The 21,703-nt window shown below is 35.1% G+C and overlaps 1 protein-coding gene across 4 annotated transcripts in view; it reads right to left on the bottom strand.

Moving 5' to 3' along the window:
• KIF6 (kinesin family member 6) overlaps positions 1 to 21,703 on the bottom strand; it is a 141,187-nt gene that overhangs the window by 79,496 nt on the left and 39,988 nt on the right. For all 4 annotated transcript variants that reach the window (XM_090135205.1, XM_090135206.1, XM_031594268.2 and 1 more), the window contains 3 exons: positions 11,194 to 11,299; positions 10,216 to 10,357; positions 8,065 to 8,277 (listed from right to left, as the gene is read on the bottom strand). In XM_090135205.1, coding sequence (XP_089991331.1) covers positions 8,065 to 8,277; positions 10,216 to 10,357; positions 11,194 to 11,299 — 461 coding nt within the window. The remainder of the gene's footprint in view (positions 1 to 8,064; positions 8,278 to 10,215; positions 10,358 to 11,193; positions 11,300 to 21,703) is intronic.

Genomic DNA, 21,703 nt, shown 5'->3' with positions numbered 1-21,703 from the left:
TGTCCATACTCTTTTTTACTGTATCCCAGGATACCATCAGTCTTCTCAGCTACAAAGACACATTGCTGGCTCCAGCAGAACATCTAGGTCCTTCTACTGTCGAGTGGAACCAGACTCATTTTGGTGGTGCCCAGTGACAGGATGGCAGGATTCATGGCAAAAGGCACAAACTAATGCAGAAAGTTCTATCTGAACACGAGAAAAAAATTTTCTGTGAGGGTGACAGAGCACTGCAACAGGCTGCCCAGGGAGGCTGTGAAGTCTTTCTCTGAAGATGTTCAAAGCTCACCTGAACACTTGTGCAATTTTCTGGAGAAAACATACTTTGTCAGGGAGTTTGGATAGATGACCTCCAGAGGTCCCTTCCAACCCCTGTAATTCTGTGAATTGGAGCAATATATGTTAAAATAGTGGCTCAAAATACCAGGAAATAACTTTGTTAAACTTATCAGAAGTATAGCATCATAAAATTGTTCAAAATTTTGTCAGTAGCAATGAAAAATTCAATTACATCTAAGCTGGTAGAAGTTCAGCTTGAGAATGAATTGGAATATGTATTTTTATCTAGTCTCGTAACAGGAGACGTATTCTATTCTGAGGGATGAGGAGTATCAGGAGTAAGTCTGAATAATGTTTGATGTACATCAGTGAGCTCCTTTGCTGACTAAAAAGCATTAAAATGGGTACAACTGTTTGGTGACAAACAAACTCAGTCATGAGCACAGGGCCAGGATATTTGTCCCCAGCTCACCTAAAGCACTACAGCACCCACAAATGATCTCAAGACATACGTATGTTTAATAGACACTTAGTTTTCCTAGTGGATTGAAACCTTTTTTTGAACAAAGGACACAGAATAGATTATGATGGAAAATCTCAGTAATCCTTTCCAGTAGGGAGTTTTCTGTGGGTTTTCCAACAATAGAAGGAAGCATTTCCCCCAGATTATTACATAAATACATGAAAGAGCCAAGATAAATATTTTGAGAAGTCTAAATACAAGATGAAAATATTTAGCTTTCAGAACTGAACAGTTGGTGTGTTATCATCACTACTGTCCCACTGTTCATGATCACCATCTGTTTATAGAAAGCATCTCTCACCTCTCATTTTAAAGTCAACTTGTCAGCCCTTCAGGAGAAATGTATTTTTTTTCTACATGCTTGCAAACTGCCAAGTGAAAAGCAATATTCAATTCTGACTGAGTTGCATAGCAGATAATTTCTCCACCAAACTCTAAAATATCCTAGCAGCTTCTCAGTTAATGATACAGGAAATGGCTAAAAATGGCCAGAACACGATCCTAATAAAATCTTTTGTAAGTGTAAAACCATTCTTCTAAAACTCATCAGCATAAACAACCACTGGAAACTATCACTACAATTTATTGCATTCTTTGAACGTCACAATATTAGCCCTGTTTTCTGGCAACCAGAATGTTTGAACTTCAGTAGAAAAAAATCAGCAGGAGGAAAAATGATATATGTATCTTCCACAGACAGAGTTATGTTACAAGCAAGCAGAAGACATCTATTTTAAAATAGGACTTACCTGCACAAGAAAAGTGATATAGAATGACAAGAGTCAAAATTCAACAGAATGTTCATCACTCCAGTGACATATATGATGAAGTCAGATTTTCTTGCTTTGTTGCTTATTCACACTTTGATTTATCCTGAAACTACTTACTTGTAAATGTGGCACAATCTCCTGAGAAAGACCATAAGCAACTCTGTATGTGAAATCCTAACCTAAATATAACATTTCTTCTAGTTAAGGATTATGAATAACAACAAAACTGCAGCATAGATTTTACAATAAGGTGAATTACTAAAAATAAGTGTTGAAGCCTTTGTAAAGCTCAAGTTATTGTGCTACTATCTTTACATTTTCTGGAATGTTCATCTGAAACATTAAATTCACAGCCAGAAAGATATGTTTTTTTCAGATTCATGAAAGGTAGCATGAGGCAGTAAATAATAGCAGTCAGCCAGCACAACTGAGTATATTAAAAAGTTGTGCATCTTACTCATGTAGTTATAGATCTATAATTTAGAGTGTTCTGTGATTAAAATGGGTACTGAAAATTAAGTTCTCCTTTTTCACAGTACTTGGACTAAGATAAAAAGCTCTGGTCTGCTCATTCTAAGCTAATTGTCTTATACAATCTGTAAAAGGCCCTCAGTGATAGGAGCTGGCTTGCCAAAATAGCAGCAGCAGGCAATCTTCCAATCTAAACAGTGTTGTGCTGCTGCCTTACTAAATCACAAGAGAATGATACCTACCACACCCTACTAAAAGATGACTCTTGGGATCCAAGAACAACAAATCTAACATCAAGCAAACCAGTATAAAAAATTTTTAGCTGAAGAATTCAATATTGTATAGCCCATTGTCATCAGCAAAACCTAGGACACTACTAGGATGCTGCACCTGTGTATTCCTCTACTCTAATCACCCAGGAGAATATGCTGATACAGGCTATAATGTATCTGAAGAAATAAAACAATGCACATATCTCATTTCAGTCATTCTTATTAGATTTCCTATTGGCATCAAACCTTATTTTTGATAATAATTTACTAATAATCTCATTTGGACCTTGAGCCCTTATATTTAAATAAGAAGTTAAGAACAGAAAAACTATCTACAACTTAGTATTTATTAGTAATAGGTAAATATGATATAAGAGTACCCAAACAAACATTTGGAATGCAAATTTGGGGTATTAGGTCATGTTTCTTTTTGTGTTTATACAGCTACTACCCTCAAGTTCTGCTATTCAGAGTTTCAAGAATACAGAAGATACAGAAAAGATAGAATTTATAGGAATGTAAATAATAAAATGCACATGACAGGTCTTCAAAGTTACAGTATCTGCATTCAATTTCTTCTGGAAGAATACATACATTCAGTGCAGCACAAACTTAGAAAGGAATGGTAATGACTACACAAACGTAGGATTCTCCCCCATACTTTCTGCTAGTTTCTTTTCAGGAAAAAGGAAATGATATACAAAATTGGAAAGACATTACAGATTGTTGTAAATTGAAATATTTATAAATGATCTAAGATATGGAAACTGCTTAAATGGTGAATAATAGGTTTAATATTACATTAAAGGCTCTACTTAGAGTTCTAGCTTGATTCAAGCCCAAGCTCTTTCCCACATCTTTAACAAATCCTCACAAACTTTTCTATTTGTTGAAATGTCAAGACAAACATCAAAGATTGGTCATCATCCAAACTTTTTGAAATATCCATTTCTGTCTGTGCAGAATGCAGAAGAAAAACCTCAGCAATGCAGTAATTTGAGCTGATATGCTGGTTCCTACGTTATGTGTAAAGATCACTTGTACATAAACATAACATTGTTTTCAGAAAGAGAGAGCATAGTATCAAAGGTGACAACTTGCCAATGGTTCACAGATTCTTAAAGACTAAAGCATAAGCAGTGTTACATAAATCACCATTTATACTGGTGATTTGTTGACAAAGTATAGCTTACTTTCTGGTAAGATATTTCTGAGGATATCAAAAACTTTGTTTTTGATAAGGAAAAAATTCTATTCATTGGCTATAATTATGATATCAAATCAAGTAAATTCTTCCTACAAAATTGGAGAATGATACATAGGAAAAGCGAGAGGCAAATTAAAAGTTTTAGGAGCTGAATCAAAAAAAAGCTCACAGACTTTGCTATAAGGGAATAGATGCAAGATTATTCTAGCGTAGTATTTCATATGCTAAGCAATATCAAGACAGCATTAGATAATTCTAACAAATATGTGAAGCACCCTCTGTGAAAATCCATGGTATAAACTGTTCTAGTTCTGAATTCTCCTCAGTTATCACTGGACTGGATTAAAGCAGCAACTAAATCAAACAGAACTCTTAAGACTTAATTTCTGTCCGTTCCCTCTTCCATTTCTCAAGTATTTTGTTTTTTAGACTAAGTTTTTTTTCTTTCACATGTATGCATCTCACAATACACAGCTCCTGCCCATTCATCCATCCCTTCAATTAGTAAGCAATTTTAGAAGATAATCATAGAATCATGGAATTGATCAGGATGAAAAAGATGTTCAAGACTGTCAAGTCCAACCTCAACCTAACCACCATACTATCATAGCTAAAATTGGCAATACTAAATATTTTAAGAGATGTTTATGTTAAGATACTAGTGAAATTTAAGTGTTTATTTGCCAGTTATGGCTGACCTTTGAACTGATTATCATCACTTTTAGATTAGAAATTCATTACAAAATACATAAACAGTATGCAGAAGTATAAATCACAAATACATAAAGTAACTATAAAATGATAGTCTAGGATGCTTTTCCTCTGAGCTTTCATAAGCAATTCTAAAACCTATTGACACCACTAATGCTTTTTGTTTGAACAACTCAATTGTAAAAGAAAGAAAAAACTAAACTAGGCAATGAAAACCTGTCTGGAGTTATTGCATGTCATAAGTTGTTTTATATGGATTTTGAAATTTAACAATTTGTAAAGATACTGTAATTTAACCAACTGAGATGCAAAGAAAGATACAATATTTAACACTTAACACTTTTTAGTTAACCAGCATAACTACCTTACTTATACAATCCATGCTAATAAGCCAACACAATCTGCTTTTTTTGAGTTGTTGTTTCAATCAAATAGTAAGCACATAGTTAAATCTATTGGTATTTACATAGCTAAAGTTAAATACATCCTTAAAATCTTGTAAAAATTAGGTTATGAGTGGTTTCTGAAAATCTGGTATGCAGAAGAATATATTCTTTTCAGAATATTAATAATAAAACTTTTGCCTATTCATATTTCAAAATTATCTGGACTGAAATCTAATAATGCATTTTTTCTCCTCTTTTAAGATGGAGAGTCAATATTTATAACTTCTGGGGTTGACATTGTAAGTTTGAGATTTCTTTAAGTTACATTACAAGACTGTAAGTTATGTAGTTACAAGTTACAAGACGTTATTTACAAGACAGTAATAGAAAAATCAGTTATGAGACCTGGTGAGGCCTGCAGTAATCCCAAGCTCTTGAGAACAGTTTTTCTGTAAGATGGTTGGTACTAAACTTTTTTCTAATTCTTTCAGAAGCTTTACTAGACAGATAACAATATTACCATTGTAGGAGTTCTGTACCTGTGAGAAATTACTATAATAAGTCAACTTCTCAAATCCATGCAGAAATTGGAAGGCCAAAAGGAAAGTTCTAACCAAGCATATGCACTTAGTTGATATTAGAGAATTAAAATAACTTACTTTGCCACAAAAGTTACCAATGTTCATTTCACCAGCTGGTGTATTTTCAAAATACTTTGCTTAATTGTTAGGTAGAATATTTTGGATTAATAAAGTGCGCAGAATATACAAGTGTCCAGGTCTGAGTTCAAAAGGAAAGAGCTATATCTCAATCATTAGCACATAGAGCTGACAGCTTTTGGCTGATAATATACCACTGTATATTTACACTGCCAAAATTTTGCAATAAAAACAGTAATAACCACTTGAGATTTTATAGTGCTTTGCAGCTAAAGATCTCAAAACAGTAACTTGCCTACAGATAAAACTGGATGCTTTGAGTAGATAAGACTTTTTTTCTTTGTATGATACTGATCCAGCGGTACTATTATAAAAATTAAACTAAAACAGTTCTTAAACTAAAAGAGGGGAAATTTTTAAGTGTTAGGAGGAAATTATTTACTCAGAAAGTTGCAAGGCACTGAAACAGGTTGCCTAGAGAAGTCATTGATGCCACATCCCTGAAAGTGTTCAAGGCCATGTTAGGTGGGGCTTTGTGCAGAGGGTGGTATCTCCACCCACTACAGTGGAACTAGATGGTTCTTAAGGTCCCTTCCATCCCCAGACATTTTATGATTCTACGATTACTTCTTCTTTAATCATGTCATAGCCATACTTTGGCTTTCTTTTAACTGAATTTGACTCTCAAACATTTTCTTTTTTTTTTTTTGGCAGCCTCCTGGGCTCATTCTAACTACAAACTGATTTGAAAAATAATCTGACTATTCTTCAAGAGCTTAGGAACATAATACATTCAATGTGAACATGCTTTGAAGCTTGTTATTTTCAGTACTCTAAGAAATCAAACAAAAGAAAGAAAAATATATTTTATACATTAGGGAAAATGCTGTCATTCTCAGAGAGACAAAAGACTGAGAGAGCATGGAAACTTGGTTATATGCTTGCAAAGACAATCGGTCTCCAGAGATTGGGTTTAAGGCATCCTGGCAAGGCTGAACAGATTGTGCTATTTACATGGTTTCTACTACATTTATGTTTTACTTATTATTTTACATTTGTTACTGTAAAGTATTCCTTGAGAACATTAATGCAAACATTAAGAAATACTTTTTTAAAGCATTACTGTTATAACAGCTACACATTATAGAACGTTCAAAGTCCTAATGCTGACAACATTACTGACTAGACTTGCAGCAGAACATCAGACCTCTTGAAAGGTGTGCAGACACGTACGGCCATTTAGAATAATAAGAAAAAGCTATTTATCTGCAGCCCTCATAGAAACATGGCTGATTTTTTAAATTATTTTTATTAACTGTAAGATGTCCCATAGGGGACTGTTTCTCTGTTCACATTTACCATCATGATTGTTGAAGATGCATTGTTTTCATGTCCATATAGAATGTGACAGAGTATCAGAACCTGACCCAAAGCAGACTGAAAAGATGACTGGAAGGAAAGGAATGTGTTTTACAGCTATTTTCAAAACATTTGTAATCTAATCATGCACAAAACGTCTCATCTCAGAACATATTACCTTCTCAGCCCAGACAGACACCCATCTAAATACTCATTATCCTAACAGGGTGGGAATCAGGTAGATTTACTTTTAGCCAGAGAATATACTTCATCATCGCAGGTCCTCTGTGCCAACCACATATTCAAAATAATTCTTTTTCAATGAAAAATCTGGTATGTTTACCTATTACATTTTACAGAACAGTTACAGCACAGTTTGAATAACAAAAGATTTTAATCTAGTAGGAATACCAGTTTTTTTTTTTTTTTTAATCAGTTACATACATACAAATAGTACTTATCTGCTGACAAATGACTCTAATATATATCAAATGGTACTGTTAGGTATCCTAAATGAACACCTTGTCTATCAGTTCAACTCAAATTTTTTTGGAAAGGATATGATTTATATGACCACATGGCAAATTATTATTTTGAAATACAACAGAACGCAGATTTTGAATTTGTTCATACTTACCAAGTTCTTGCTCTAGAAAGGTAGAATAGCAATAGAGCTATTCAAATGCACAAAAATGTAGCTACCTTTCATTTCTGGAACTAAGACTTCAGTTCATTCAATCACTTTTTTTTTTTTTATATTGAAATAATCACAATATTTTATTGAAAAGGCTGAATAAAAATACCCAGACACCTAAATACTATAGTATAAGCAAAACTATTAATGACAATCACAGAAAGTTTCCAACCTGATATCAGAGACGGAAGCATAATAAACGAAATCTAAGTCTATTTGAAAATAAGATTCCTCTTGTAGGTTGTAAGACTACAAAAAATTGGAAAGAAAAATGCGTTTATTGATGTTTTACTATACTGTGCAATTAATAATGCCTGCAAAAAACTTCTTTCAATATCTAATGTACTGGTTATGATTTATTTTTTGCTAAAGGTCATTACTTCCAGACTTTCTGGGGAAAACCAAGTTTTTTTCCTAGTAATTTTTATGAGTTATGCTAAAAAAAAAAAAAATCCTTTTCTGAGAACAAATTTACTTGAAGATTTGAAGTTCTACAACATAATTTGCATTCTTTTTTTGGAGATCTATACAACAGAAAATTCGCATCAGTTTTTTAAAGCCATCATTACTTTGAGACAACTATAAATTTATATCCCTGCATTTGTGTATTCAGAATTAGCAGAATACCACTATTACTGAAAATAAAAGTTTCCTATTCTGTTATAAATTTGAATAATATGCTGGAAAATCATATTTTAATAACCCAATAAATACTCGCTTAATTTACACTAACCTTTAGTTCCGGAAAGAAAAGGCAGCCTGTGAACTGAAGAGCTGAGATCTTTTGCTTCTTTTAGACTAAAAAATCTAGATGGGTTTTGACTTTCTTCTAATTTTGTAGAATGAGATGACTTCAATGACGTAGAACCAGCATAGGCAGCACTGAGCTGAAAAAGAGCCTCTTGTGCTTTCTTTCTCTCATTTTTTAGCATATTTATTAGAATATCTGCAAGATATATTAAGGAAGTAATTAAGAATCTCTTTTCAATAAAACAATTATTTGTTTCTTTAAGTTTTTTTTTTTTTTTTTTTTAAAGTGAAACAATTTACATTTGGAAGCCTATTTGTGAATATGAATTTAAAGTTAGGAATTCCATTTGCAATTATATCCAGCCACCTTAGCTTTTTCCAAACAGGAGATTCATTTTTAATACACACTAATTAATTCACACGTTGAACACGACTGTTGAGCATTTACAGTCAAACAAAAATGAAAACTCCATTAAGATTGCTGTTGTGTGACTCCTTTTTCAATTCTTTTAAATTCTCTAATAAATAAAATTTTTGAAGAAAACAAACCCTTGACTTACAATTAGGCTGAAAATCATATCACATTGCAACCTTTTTATAACAAGAAAGTTTACTAAAATGCAGAACAGCAATTTGAAAATGCATTGTTACGCATTTACTAAATGTGTATTTGATGTAGGTATGTTTTGCTAACAGTGTTCAACCAAAACCACAGGATTCCTCATACTGTTGAACTTATTTTATTATGTTATTAATTCTAATCCTAACTAATTTTCTAAATGAACAACAGAAAATTTAAGTAGCCTTTAGGGAAGATTAATTACTAAACTGGGTGACGATTATAAAACTCTGTACAGTATAGTTATTATGATATATGATAGCTCCTGACTTGAAGAACTATCAAGAAAATCTCATCTCTTGACTAAAAAACTTTCATATTTCTCACTTTATCACTCAAATCACATTATTAATTTCTGAGCAATGATAGACTGAATTTGATATACAAGAGCTGCACTGAATGCAATGCCTCCCATTTTACAGTGTTAGCCCATGACATCAGAGGCATATATCAGTGGTATGGCAGTAGCAGTTGAACCTTCCCACCAATATTCTGTTACATTTTGTTGCTATTCAACAGATGGCAGCAGATGGGCAGTCTTACAGAATGGTATCTGACAAGGGAGTGCATATGAAGAAAAAGCGTGTCACTGAATTCTTCCACATGGAAAAAAATGGCACCTACTGACATTCATTGGCACTGATTGAACATTTATGGAGATCGAACAGTGAAAGTGGACACAGTGAGGCATCAGGTGGTACATGTCAGCATTGTTGACAGTGACAGTGGGTCACCTCCACTGCTGCAGATCTTTACAAGAATAGCATGCAGATTAATGTACATCACTGACAAAAATGCATAGCTAAGGGTGACTAAGATGGAAATAAATATTATTTTGTAGCTGAGAATTTGCTCTATTGAGTACTGCTGTTGTGCTTTTTGTATTTGTTATAGTATTCATGGGAATAAGACGACGGCATTACTTTCACTGCAACCTACATACTTGTGTCTGCTGTGAGGCACTGCAATGGACAGAGCACATCTAAGTAGTCCAATATTTTTATATGCAGAAAGCCTTAGCTTTAATTTAATTTTTAAATGCGTGTAAAGAGTATTGGTTTCATATTCATTCAAAAGGTACATAATCCAATAGTCCCCAAAGCAGCACTTCATTTGGCTAAAAATAACACTTACAGGAAATTCTATTCTTTGTAAGGTAATAAATTGATCTTTACATAGCATCAGATTTTCCCATTCTACAAAAATGTTTAATTTGCTTGAGGAGAGTTTTTTAGGCATGGCTTTATTCACAGTCTTTGGATTTTGGCTGGACCACTCTAAAGCTAAGTGGTGCCTGGATCCAGGATTTTGGTTTGGGTCACAACTGAAATAGAAGCAGGTGTAAAGAAAGGGTCTTGCCACATAAAATTTGGAAACTGAGTAATTGCTTTAGCACAGTGGGGTCAATAGAGAGAAATTCATTTCATGCAGCCAACTCCTATCTCACACACAGAGAAACCATTGTAGCCACATCAGCTGAAACCCAAATATTATTTTTTCCCCTGTTAAGGATACTGATCTCATTGTCTCTTTGCTGCAGAAGTTCTTTCATTTTTTCCAATTCCTCTTTTCCTGCTTCTTTGCTAGTGTCTTTTTCTTCACAGATGTGATGCGAGAGCAGCTTTTCATCAGAAACCTTTGAATGATTCTGGCGTAGCTACCAGAAGAAAAACAAATAGAATTGCTTTCATAACTTCACCTCCAGCTACGTACGTACTTTCTCTTGTGACTCTCTGGAAAATATGTTGAAAATAAATGTCTGTATAGACCCTTGAGAGATAAAATCGTGCCACTATATCAAGCTATATGCAAATGTTTGGGATGAGTAGATGTACAGAATGAGTTGCATTTGTTGTTCTTCACTGCAAAGTGTAGCATTTACTATATCCTAATCTAAGTGAGACTCCAGTGTTCTGTAGCATCATGGTGTTTTTGATATTAACGGTGTAAATAAGACCTAATTATTCAAACACAATAAATTTAAATCAGGAATGCATATCTTATTATAAAACAATATCCCAAAACAGAAAGTGTATAATGCCTTCTACTTATTTCTCTGTTAACTTCACTGCTCTTTCTACTTCAAGTATACCTTGTTTCCTCAGAGTTGAAATGCTTACACTAATAAGATTGTGCAACGGATTCAAGGATATGGTGCTTTCATATTTTTATCTCTTTTGTCATAGTTTATGAAAAGACATCATAGCACCCTGAATACTCAGATACATCAATCCACTTACAAATAACTTGCAATGGGTTGATTCCAATAACTTACAGTCCACTCTTACAGTTTACCACAAGTTGTGATCCTTTTACACATTCTTGCTGCATTTTTCCAGTTAAATTCCAAATTTGTTAGTTCTTCGTGCAACTCACAGTTCTACCATTTTCCATCTCTCAGCTATACTGCATCTCCTTATTCTTTTCAAGTGTGAATGTCTTCAATATATATACAGTCCCAGCTGTATTTTCACCTGTGTTTAAAAGAAATACCTTCAAATAAGTGAAGCAGTACTTGATCTTGCGCATGTCTGCTCCAACATCCAAAGTGGTTTCAGGATCATTGTCTTCCAGAAATGTTTCTATTAACTCATCCAAGCTGAAAAGACATTAATTTTTAAGAAACAAAATTCACAAAAAACTAGTCGACTCTGTAAAGTAATATGTCAAATTCTGATTTGCCAAGATGACTGACATTAGCAAGCTACCTTTTTTTCCCCAGTGTCCAAGCAATTATGGTACTTTTTATTGCTGATATTAAAAGCTGGTTTTGATACCGGAGATTCTATAGCTGTATATCAAAACATACTTGCATGTGCTAATTAACAGTTTTAGAACTAAAGGAAGAAGGATTTCAGGAAGAAATATTTTGTTTTCTCATTTATTTCTACAACTTAGTTCTTTTGCCATATCATAATTAAAATGAACTGAAGTCTGTCCTTTCAGAAAACATGGCAACCTAACTTTTAGAGGCTTTGAGCAGATTTTTTAATGTGCAGTTATTTGTGCAAAGGAAAAACACATCTCCTTTTATGATACAAGAGTCAGTAAACTTTCATACACAATATCACTTGTTCCAAAATTTTACTTATCACTACAAGAATTTTTCAGTGTGAAAAGTCAAACAGGAAAAAAAGGGAGGAGGGGAGAAGATATTCATATACTTTTCTGTACAGGAGGATATTCTTAAACTACTTATAGAAATAAATGAAAATTAGGCCACAGAATCATGTAAAGTTATAAAAGATTTAAGAAATTTATATCTATTTTTACTTCTACAATAACAATTCCAATGCATTCCTTCTAGTCAGAACATCAAACACAGAAGTCATTCTCCTGTTAAAAAAGGTAGAGAAAAAAACCCTTTTTGCAAAAAGTTATACAGAGGCTCTTGGTTTTAATTCAACTACCTTCAACAGATGGAGAGAATAACTCTCTCCTTACCAACCATACTGTACTTAAAGATAGTCACCTAACTTCTGCTCTATTGCAGATAAGTGAATATTAAGCCTTTTTCCTCCAACATAACTGTTTCAAGAATTATGACCGTATTACCAAACTAGAAAAATCATATAAAATAGCCCAGACATGAACAAAGTTGTGCCTAGATATTCAGGCGGAGCAAGAAAACGCTAACATCTCCCAGAGAATTCCGTACAAAAACTTGCTTTATTTGCCTGTTTAGAGGCATGCATATAAAGGAAGATCATATGAAATCATGAGGTAGATAACAACATCCCTTTCTTAAGGAGTTATTTTTCACCACAGGTATACTAGATAACTATAAACACCTCTGGTTCAGCCCTGACGCCATTCCATTGATCTCACAGATATGTTCTAGGCATGCTGTTTCCTGGAAAAATCATTATAGTTTTTTTTCAAAAAGCCCTGAGGAATCAATCATTAAATTCACTAGTGATGAGCTTCCACCATTATGTCAATGATAATATTGGCTAGATCAGGTTAATATTTACATGCCCTCTTAAAACAGAAATTAGGAAAAAGCAGCCCAAAGAAGGGAAACGATAAAAATCTCTGCTTCTGCTTAGAAACAAATATGAAACTAATTAAGCTTTTTTTTTTTTTTTTTAAATAATATTGTTAGCAGGCAGGCTGTTCCATTCTTAGTTCATTTTAATTTTCTAAGGATCTCAATAACAATTCCATTTTTCCTTTTAGGAATGCTACATTCTGCCCTAACAGCAGGCCTAACTTACACTACTGGCAGCAAGAGTGTGCCAAAGCCTAGAGCCAGAACCCTGCTGAATTAGGAAGAATAATTTTCCCCAATTGAAACTCCCTGAAGGAGGAAGAACATGAAACTATCAAACAATGACCCATCTTCAGTGGAAAACAGTAAACAAAGTACTTATTCTCAGTGCTCAGATTAAAAAAAACCTGAACGCACACACACACACACACACACACACAAAACAACCACCAATGAAATACAATAAGAAAAAAGGAATAAGAACTGCCCATCAAAAATAACTAATTTTCTAAGTCAATGTCAAGGGAACAGTATCCATCATTTTGATACTTGTATATATTAGCACAATACAAATAGAAAGGTATTGCAGTGCTGATCCAGGTGAACTGAATAACAGTACCATGCTCTATATGAAAACATGAGCCTGTTCTTACACTGATACAGGGATGAACATTCTAAGAAAAGCAGTGATGAATAGCTGAAGTGGAAACTTGTTAAATTAACAGTGATTTCTGTTTACCAACTATGAATCTGTCTTAAAGTCTTTATAATTTATAATTTTAATAGCATTCTTCCTAATAATGTAAACAAATACAGTACCATAGCTCAGAGACAGCATTTACATTACCAGCTTGGTTTCTCTCCTATCACTTTCTGTTTTTCAGGAATTCTTTCTTAATGAAACCTGCTTACAATTTAGGGAACATAAAATAAAAAAGCTTTCTATCCTCAATATTTTATACTCCCTGCAATTCTTTCCTGGAAGCACAGCTCTGGAATGTTAAGATAAGCACTCTGCCACCTTAATTTCACCCTTTCATCAAAAAAAAACAACAACAAAACAGATTCATGTTAAGAAAAACAACACACCACAACAGATCCACTTCTAATTCAGTCTTGCGTTCCCATGAACCAGCGTATAAATTACACAATTAAAACGCATCAGAAACTGATGCCAACTGCACTAATGCTATGCAGCCAACTCAGAGCATGGTTTTCAAGTTTAGAGCTCTCAATAGCACGTAGAATGCAAGGTCTAAACATGTATATTTGGAATGACTCATTTTGATCTTTTTTAATGTGACACGAGTCATTTCTGGGAGAGTTTGCCTTTTAACTTTGATCACCAACACTGTATATCATATCAAAATTAAGTTCACATAAAGAACAACCAATTTTATGCATAAGCTGTGAACTTCATGACAAGCAAAATGGAAAGACTGCTAACACAGCTACTGAAACACTTAAGGCCAACAATTAAAAAGTCTATTCAGCCTGGACAGATATTTGCAATAACTTCCCTATATATTTAAGCTATGAGATAACCTGAAAAACTGTAAGTGGAATTTTTTATAGAAGTCAGACTGACTGACCAAATGGATAATAGGTCTCTGCCATGGCTTCAAACATACCATTATTGACATAACTAATTGTCAGTAAATTACTAAGTCTATCTTCTAGAGCATGCATCTCACCAAGCCAGGTAGCAAGCTTGAGAACTCTGAGAAAAGTGCCAGTCAAGTGAAAACTGTGGGTAGAAATGGATAGTGGACATGACAGTAATTCCCTAAGACATAACTGATATACAGAGGATAATACATTCTGTGTACAGAATTAACAGCTTAATTTCAAATGTAGCGGATTAACTGTTGGATGAAGTAATGGTAACGATAACTAAGTATTGAAACTGGTGTTCTAAATCATTGTATAATCCCACAGAGGTTATTTATAAGATAGTTCATAATACAGTTCTGCAAATCTGAACGTAATTTTGGTTCTGTTAGAGCAGGGAAATAAGAGTAACTAGTTCCCAAGTGCCTTCTGATCCTACAGATTTTCACACTTTTTGACTTCAAATATCTATGTAGCTCTAAAAACAGAAAAAAAATCTACAATGGACAAGAAAGATAAAGAACCCTTACTGCTTCCAGTTGTAATATAATGAACTTCAAAATTAAGACCTCAATTGTGTATGTATGAGGAATTTGAGCAATGGTAAAGAATTTGTGAGGCTCAGGTTCATCCTGTAAACTCCAAAAGTGTGCTAGGCAAGTCTCTAATTAATGATACTGAATTACACAAGCAAGTGTATTTTAACAGATAAAATTATGGGTTCAACTTAATTTACTGCTTCAAGTGCCAAATATCCACTTATTTTTAGGTAAGCTTCTGAAACTAAAGGCTAGGTTCTGAGTTGTCACTTGTCTCCTGGGAACCATTCTAAATGGCATAGTCAGTCAGACAGATGGTAGACCCTTCTACCAAATTTTCTTCCTATTAGCCACAACAAAAAAATCTGTGAGGAAGATAAAGCAAAAGAAAACAAGACATTTTTGCTACCTCCTTATGTAAGGAGATCTTTTGAAATAAGACAGCTACAGTATGACAAACATATGTGAAGAGTTTCCACATAGTCAAAAATAATTACAAAGCTGAAGAGCATACTCCTGAAAAGATTTAGATTTGTAAGTCAAGGAGAGTTTTGGAAAGGATTATGACATGGCCAAGACTGACTCATGCAGGGAAAAACATGCCTAAACTAATGCTATGCAGGAGAGTTTTTGCAGAGAAAAAACGTGACAGGTAGGTGGTACATAAATACATATATAAAAGAAACACTACAATATAATGCATCACCTCCTTCCCTTTCCTTCCCATTCCATTCCTTCCCTCCTTTTTCTCCCCCCCACCCACTAAATATTGTGTAGCATATAAGGAAAAGAATGTCCTCTGGAGAAATACCTTGATTTAGCGCGATTCTAGATCAGGCTATGGAACATTTTAGACCTACTCTACGATTAAGGTAGCTTCTCTTGAATATTGCCAATGCAGTGTATGTCAGTCAGCCTGCTAACTTCTGCTCGCTGTTTGCAAAGCTGTGCTGACAAAAGGCAAAGTAATTTGTTTCTTTTTCTTCCACTTTACAACAGAAATTGAACATTGACATCAACAAATAATATAATTTGCCCTGCTTTGTAAATGGAACCATTTGTTGAACAGCTTAAGCACAACTGTTAAAGCTGTATATTGTAGAATAGTGCAATATTGTTAATGCTATGATAGCATACAGATGTCACAATGTTGAAACAGGAAAAGAAGACAAAAAAGTAATGAGAAATCCAGGAAATGAGTAGGATGAACATTATATGACTGTTGAAGTAAAAAATAGAAGCTTCAGTTATAACATATGTATCTGAAAGAAATAAGGTAAAGTTATTAATAAATAGAAGTGCTAAGCCAGGACTTCCATCCCTGTTACTAGAGAATTCCAGTTGGCAAAGGCTCTGGGAGCGTGGGTGCTCTGGAGCACAGGGCTTTGCTTCAAAATCCTGGCTTTCTGGGCACACACTGTAAATTGCCAGTGAGCTCATTTACAACAACAACAACAAAAAATCCCAAATGACTCCAACAAAAAGGACTCTCTCTTTTACTTCTGGCATACTTTTCATGAAAAAAATATAAATAAAATCATTTCAATGCCATTTCACTCTGTTCTAAACTATAATACAAAAGCCTGCGATGATTTTCTTAATAGTGCAAAGTGCTTTGTTTTGTTTTCCCCTTTAAACTAAACTAAATTCATTCTTTAGCTTAAAGAAATACTTAAGAGATCAGTCCTTCATAGCTGAGGAAGTAGACTGTGTGACTGAAAGCAAGCATTTTAGAAGCATTTTATGAACTACATTATGAACCACTTACATAGCAGAGCTGCATTTTTTATGCTATGCTTTTCAAATAAACAAAATGAGAGCAGCAGAATTTGTGTATGCCTAGCATTTATGAAAATAAAATAGTAAAACCAAAAATATGACATAATAAAGCACCACTTTAGAATAGTTACTTCAGAATTGTCTGTAGACAGCTGCAGTTTTATTCACAAGACTGATCACTTGTGTTGTATTACGATATAGTATTCACAATCAAAGTCAAGAGCATTTAGCATTCACAATTAAAGTCAAGAGCATTTGTTTCCCATTTTGTGGTAAATATAATGGATGGCAGTGACACTGTAGTGGTTATGGAGAAAGTACAGTTGATATTTTTCCCCTTCCATTAATTAAAAAAAAATTCCTGAACACGCTTCTTTGGATCAAGTGAGGGAAAAAAAGAACCAACTATAGCTTATGCACATAATATCTGAATAATTCTAGCAATCTGAATTGCAGTGAGCAGCCCACTACTTTGAATGCTCTTAAAGTAGGCAAGTAGAATGAAGCTATGTAAGAAAAATATAAAATACCATTTAACATAATAATAATACTTATTTCTATCGTGTGCATTTACTTCCTGCAACGCACATAGGGAGCAAAAACCTATTATCACAACCACTATATTATCATAACCATTGCAAGTATGGGTTCTACATATGTAATCATGACACCTAGATTCATTTTGGCATTTATCTTCTACTAAAAAGCCCGAGATAAGAACTTGTGCAGAGACAACAAGATAAATATGTACTTAGAGCTTGAAGTTTTTCAATGACCTGTTCTGTACCTGTGAACATCTGCATTAAGGATTGAAGAATAAATACCTAAATTGGCACAGAATAATTCTAGAAGACAGCCTCCCTTGAAACAAAGAATCAGACCATTTAAAATAAAACGAACGTTGATAAGATGGTATTCATAACACTTTGCTTAAAATAATACTTCTGATAAACTTTGTCTTTTGAAAAGAACCATGTAAACTTGAGTTATACATGTATATATACACACACACGCATACTTATGCATGCTGTCATACAGTTCACGAAAGTTTAAACAGAATATATCTTAACTAAGCAGAAATGTCTAAATAGCATTAGAAATCCATAATGACCTTGATAATTTCCTTTCAGGCCACATTAAAAAGGCAGAAACTAAAAAAAGAAATTTGTCTGTCTGGAATCTCCCACAGTAATAATATAAATAAGAATCACCATTATGTAGTGACTCTGAATAAAGTGAATCATAGAATCACCAAGGTTGGAAAAGACCTCCAAGACCACCCAGTCCAACCATTCACCTATCACCAATATTTCCTGTTATCATGCCCCTTAGTACAACATCTAAATATTTCGTGATCATCTCCAGGACACTGAATCCATCGCCTGCCTTGGTATTTTGTTCCAATACCAAAGCACTCTTCAAGAAAGTTTTTTCCCCAATATCCTACCTGAATCTCCCCTGGTGCAACTAGTCATATCACTAGTTACATGGGAAGAGAGGCTGTCCCTCACCACAGCCTCCCTTCAGGTAGTTGTAGAGAGCAATAAGGTTTCCCTGAACCTCCTCTTCCGCAGACTAAATAACCCCAGTTCCCTCAAATGCTCCTCATAAGACTTGTGCTCCAGCCCCTTCACCAACTTCATCCCTCTCTGAACATGCTCAGCGTCTTTCTTGCAGAGAGGGGCCCAAAACTGAATACAGTACTTAAGATGCAGCCTCACCAGTTGCGAGTACAGAGGGATCACTTCCCTGCTCCTCCTAGCATCATTGTTGCTGATACAAGCCAACATGCCATCGGCCTTCTTGGCCACCTTCTACATAGTCTTCCAGCCACCCTGCTCCAAGCCTGTAACATTGCACAGGGTTGTTGTAGCTAAAGTATAGAACCCAGCATTTAGTCTTGTTGATTTTCATCCCATTGGCTGCAGCCTAGCAATCTGGCCTGTCCAGGTCTTTCTGCAGGGCCTTCCTACTCCAAGGCTGATCAACATTTCCTCCCAAGCTGGTGTCATCTGCAAATTTCCTGAGGGTGCACTCAATGCCCTCATCCAGGTCATCAATAAAGATACCAAACAAGACAGCCCCAGTAAGTTCCCTGGGGAGCACCACTCATAACCGGTATACACACACACACACACACACACACACACACCCCACATCTGGTATATATAACCAGATGGATAGAACTCAATTCACCACCACTCTCTGGGCCCAGTCGTCCAGCCAGTTCTTTACCAAAAAAAAGTGCACCTGTTCAAGCTGTGGACTGCCAGCTTCTCCAGGAGAATACTGTGAAGGTTTTGCTGAAGTCTAGGTAGACTACGTCAACAGCCTTTGTGCAGCACAGTATGTTGCATTATCACTTATACCATATTCCTTTACCTCTTCTGCTTGTTATAAATCTGATCTACATGACAAGTGTTAAGTAATAATTATGTTTCATTATATATACAAAACTAGATGCAAACCACAAACATTTTCCAGTAATAGTAAATAATGACTTTGTCAGCCCTTATTCAACACTGTCTGTTTGTATTACTCATTTTTATATTTATTCTTTAATTTGTGCAAAGTCTCCAGATAATAAGTAGCTCCAAACTCAGATGGTCTCCACATACAGAATTTTCATAAATATTTGTTATGTCATGCATTGAAAGACTCTCAGCAGAGACCAAAAACTTAAATGCTATCTATTGATATTTGTAAATGCTCAAAACCAGTAGTGACAGGATGCTTAGAGAGACCTAAGCTAGCACGACCACAAATATTGTCACCAAATGAAAGCAAGCTCAAGATGTATATAGAAATATGGAGAAATCTTTCAATAGAATCATGAATGGCTTGGGTTGGAAGAGACATCAAATATCACCTAGCTCCAATTCCCCTGCCATGGACAGGAATGCCACGCTCCAGATAAGATTACCCAGGGCTCCATCCAACTTGGCCTTAAGCAGCTCCAACAATAAGGCATCCACAACATCTCTGGGTAGCCTGTGCCAGTGCCTCATCGCTTTTTAAGTAAAACAATTTCCTCCTAACATTTAATATACATCTTCCTTCTTAGTTTAAAAATGTTCCCCTTCTCCTATCATTACCCACCCATGTAAAAAGACCATCTCCCTTCAGTTCATAGCCTCTCTTTAAGTACAGAAAGGTGTTGCAATGATATCTCTCCAGAGCCTTCTCTTCCCCATAGTAAACAAGCCCAAGCTCCCTCAGTCTTTCTTCATAGAAGAGGTATTCCAGCCCTTTGATAATCTTCATAGCCATCCTCCAAACCCACTCCAGTATCTTTGCATCTTTCTTGTGCTGAAGGCCCCAGGCTTGGATGCAGCAATCCAGATAGGTCCTCACAGGAGCAGGGAGACAATCACATCTTCCATCATTCTGGCCACCCCTGATGCAGCCCAGGATGCAGTTCATCTTTCACACTGCTGACTCATGTCCAGCTTTTCATCCACCAGAACCCCCAAATCCTTCACAGAGCTAATCTCAATGAGTTCTTCTCCCCATCTGTACACATACCTGAGATTGCCACAACCCTAGTGCGGCACCTTGCACTCAGCCTAGTTGAATCTCATTAGGTTCACATGTGCCCACTTTTCAAAGTTTGACCATGTCCCTTTGGATGGCATCTCTCTTCTGTCGTCTCAGCAGCACCTCTCAACTTAATGTTACCAGCAAACCTGCTGAGGAGGCACTCAATCTCACTATCCAGATCACCAATAAAGATGCTAAAGAATACTGGTCCCAGGGCAGACACTACTGGGGTAGACCACTTGACACTGCCACACAGCACTCCACTTAGACATAGTACCACTGACAACAGTTCTCAGGCTAAAACCATTCAAAAAAAAAAATTTTTTAACATACTGAATAGTCAACTCTTCAAATCCATCTCTCTTCCAAAAAAAAACAAAAAACAAAAATGAAAACAAAAAATGAAAAAGAGAAAGGAAGAAAGAAAGACAAAAGAAAAACACTACTCTGTTCTTCATTATATCTCTTATTTCCTTCCTATGCCTTTGACACATCCAGTACTACTTAAACACTGCATCATTAACCCAGTAGGAACTGGGTGGACTTTTCTAGCTGGAAAATTATACTGGTAACTGCTTATGTTGAAAACAGATTTTTCAAAAGAAATATTTATATAATGCTATCCATCTTCTCACCCTTCACAAGAATATAATTTCATTCCCAAATTAAAACCATCAAATCAAAACAAAAGAATAACAGCTTCCAATGAGACACAGTTCTGCTTGTCTCCAGAATCTCCTGGATAGTACTTACAGTATTGTTCTGGGCCATTTCCAGATGAAATTAAAACCAATCAAGTTTTCAGCTTCTACATCAAACTAAACAATACCAAATCAGTTACTACTGTTTTATACAAATGAGGGGAAGATATTAAATAGATTAATTCCACAGAATCAGTTTTTCAAAACTGGGAATTGAGTATAGCCATTTCGAAATTTTATACCTAGATGTTGCTCCGAAAGTAATGCCTGCTGTGTTATTACACTGGTCCCCAACATCAGAGGCAGATGTTGGTGATACGGTAATAGGAGGTTGAACCTTCCCACCAATACTTTAACATTTTGTTGCTGTGCAACAGGTGGCAGCAGAGGGGCAGTCTGACAAAAACGGTGTCTGACATGGAAGTGAGTATGAAGCAAGTATGAAACCGAATTTCTCCACATGGAAAAACGGCACCTTTTGACATTCATGAATGCTTGGTGAACATTTAGGGAGATTAAGCAGTGGATATGAGCACAGTGAGGTAGTGGGTGGTGTTTCAGCAGTGGCAACCTCCACTGGTGTGGATTTTGAATGTAGCATGCAGGCTCTTGTTCAGTGGTGAGAATTCATAGCTAATGGTAATGGCTATGTTGAAAAACATTTTGTAGCTGAGAATTTATTCTATCAAGTCATGGCATTATTCTCTTTATCTCTGCTGTAGTTCCTATGGAAATAAATAGGAGGCATTATTTTGAGTGATATACTTAAATATTTTTACATTGCACACCAAATTCTTATATAACATACTGATCCTTTACTAAAAATCTGCAAGATATTACAA

The sequence above is a fragment of the Phasianus colchicus genome, chromosome 2 (genome assembly GCF_987193195.1).
Source record: "Phasianus colchicus chromosome 2, bPhaCol1.hap1.1, whole genome shotgun sequence".
Taxonomy (NCBI): domain Eukaryota; kingdom Metazoa; phylum Chordata; class Aves; order Galliformes; family Phasianidae; genus Phasianus; species Phasianus colchicus.
The sequence above is the reverse complement of the archived record's forward strand: the minus strand, read 5'-3'. Positions and strand labels throughout refer to the sequence as shown.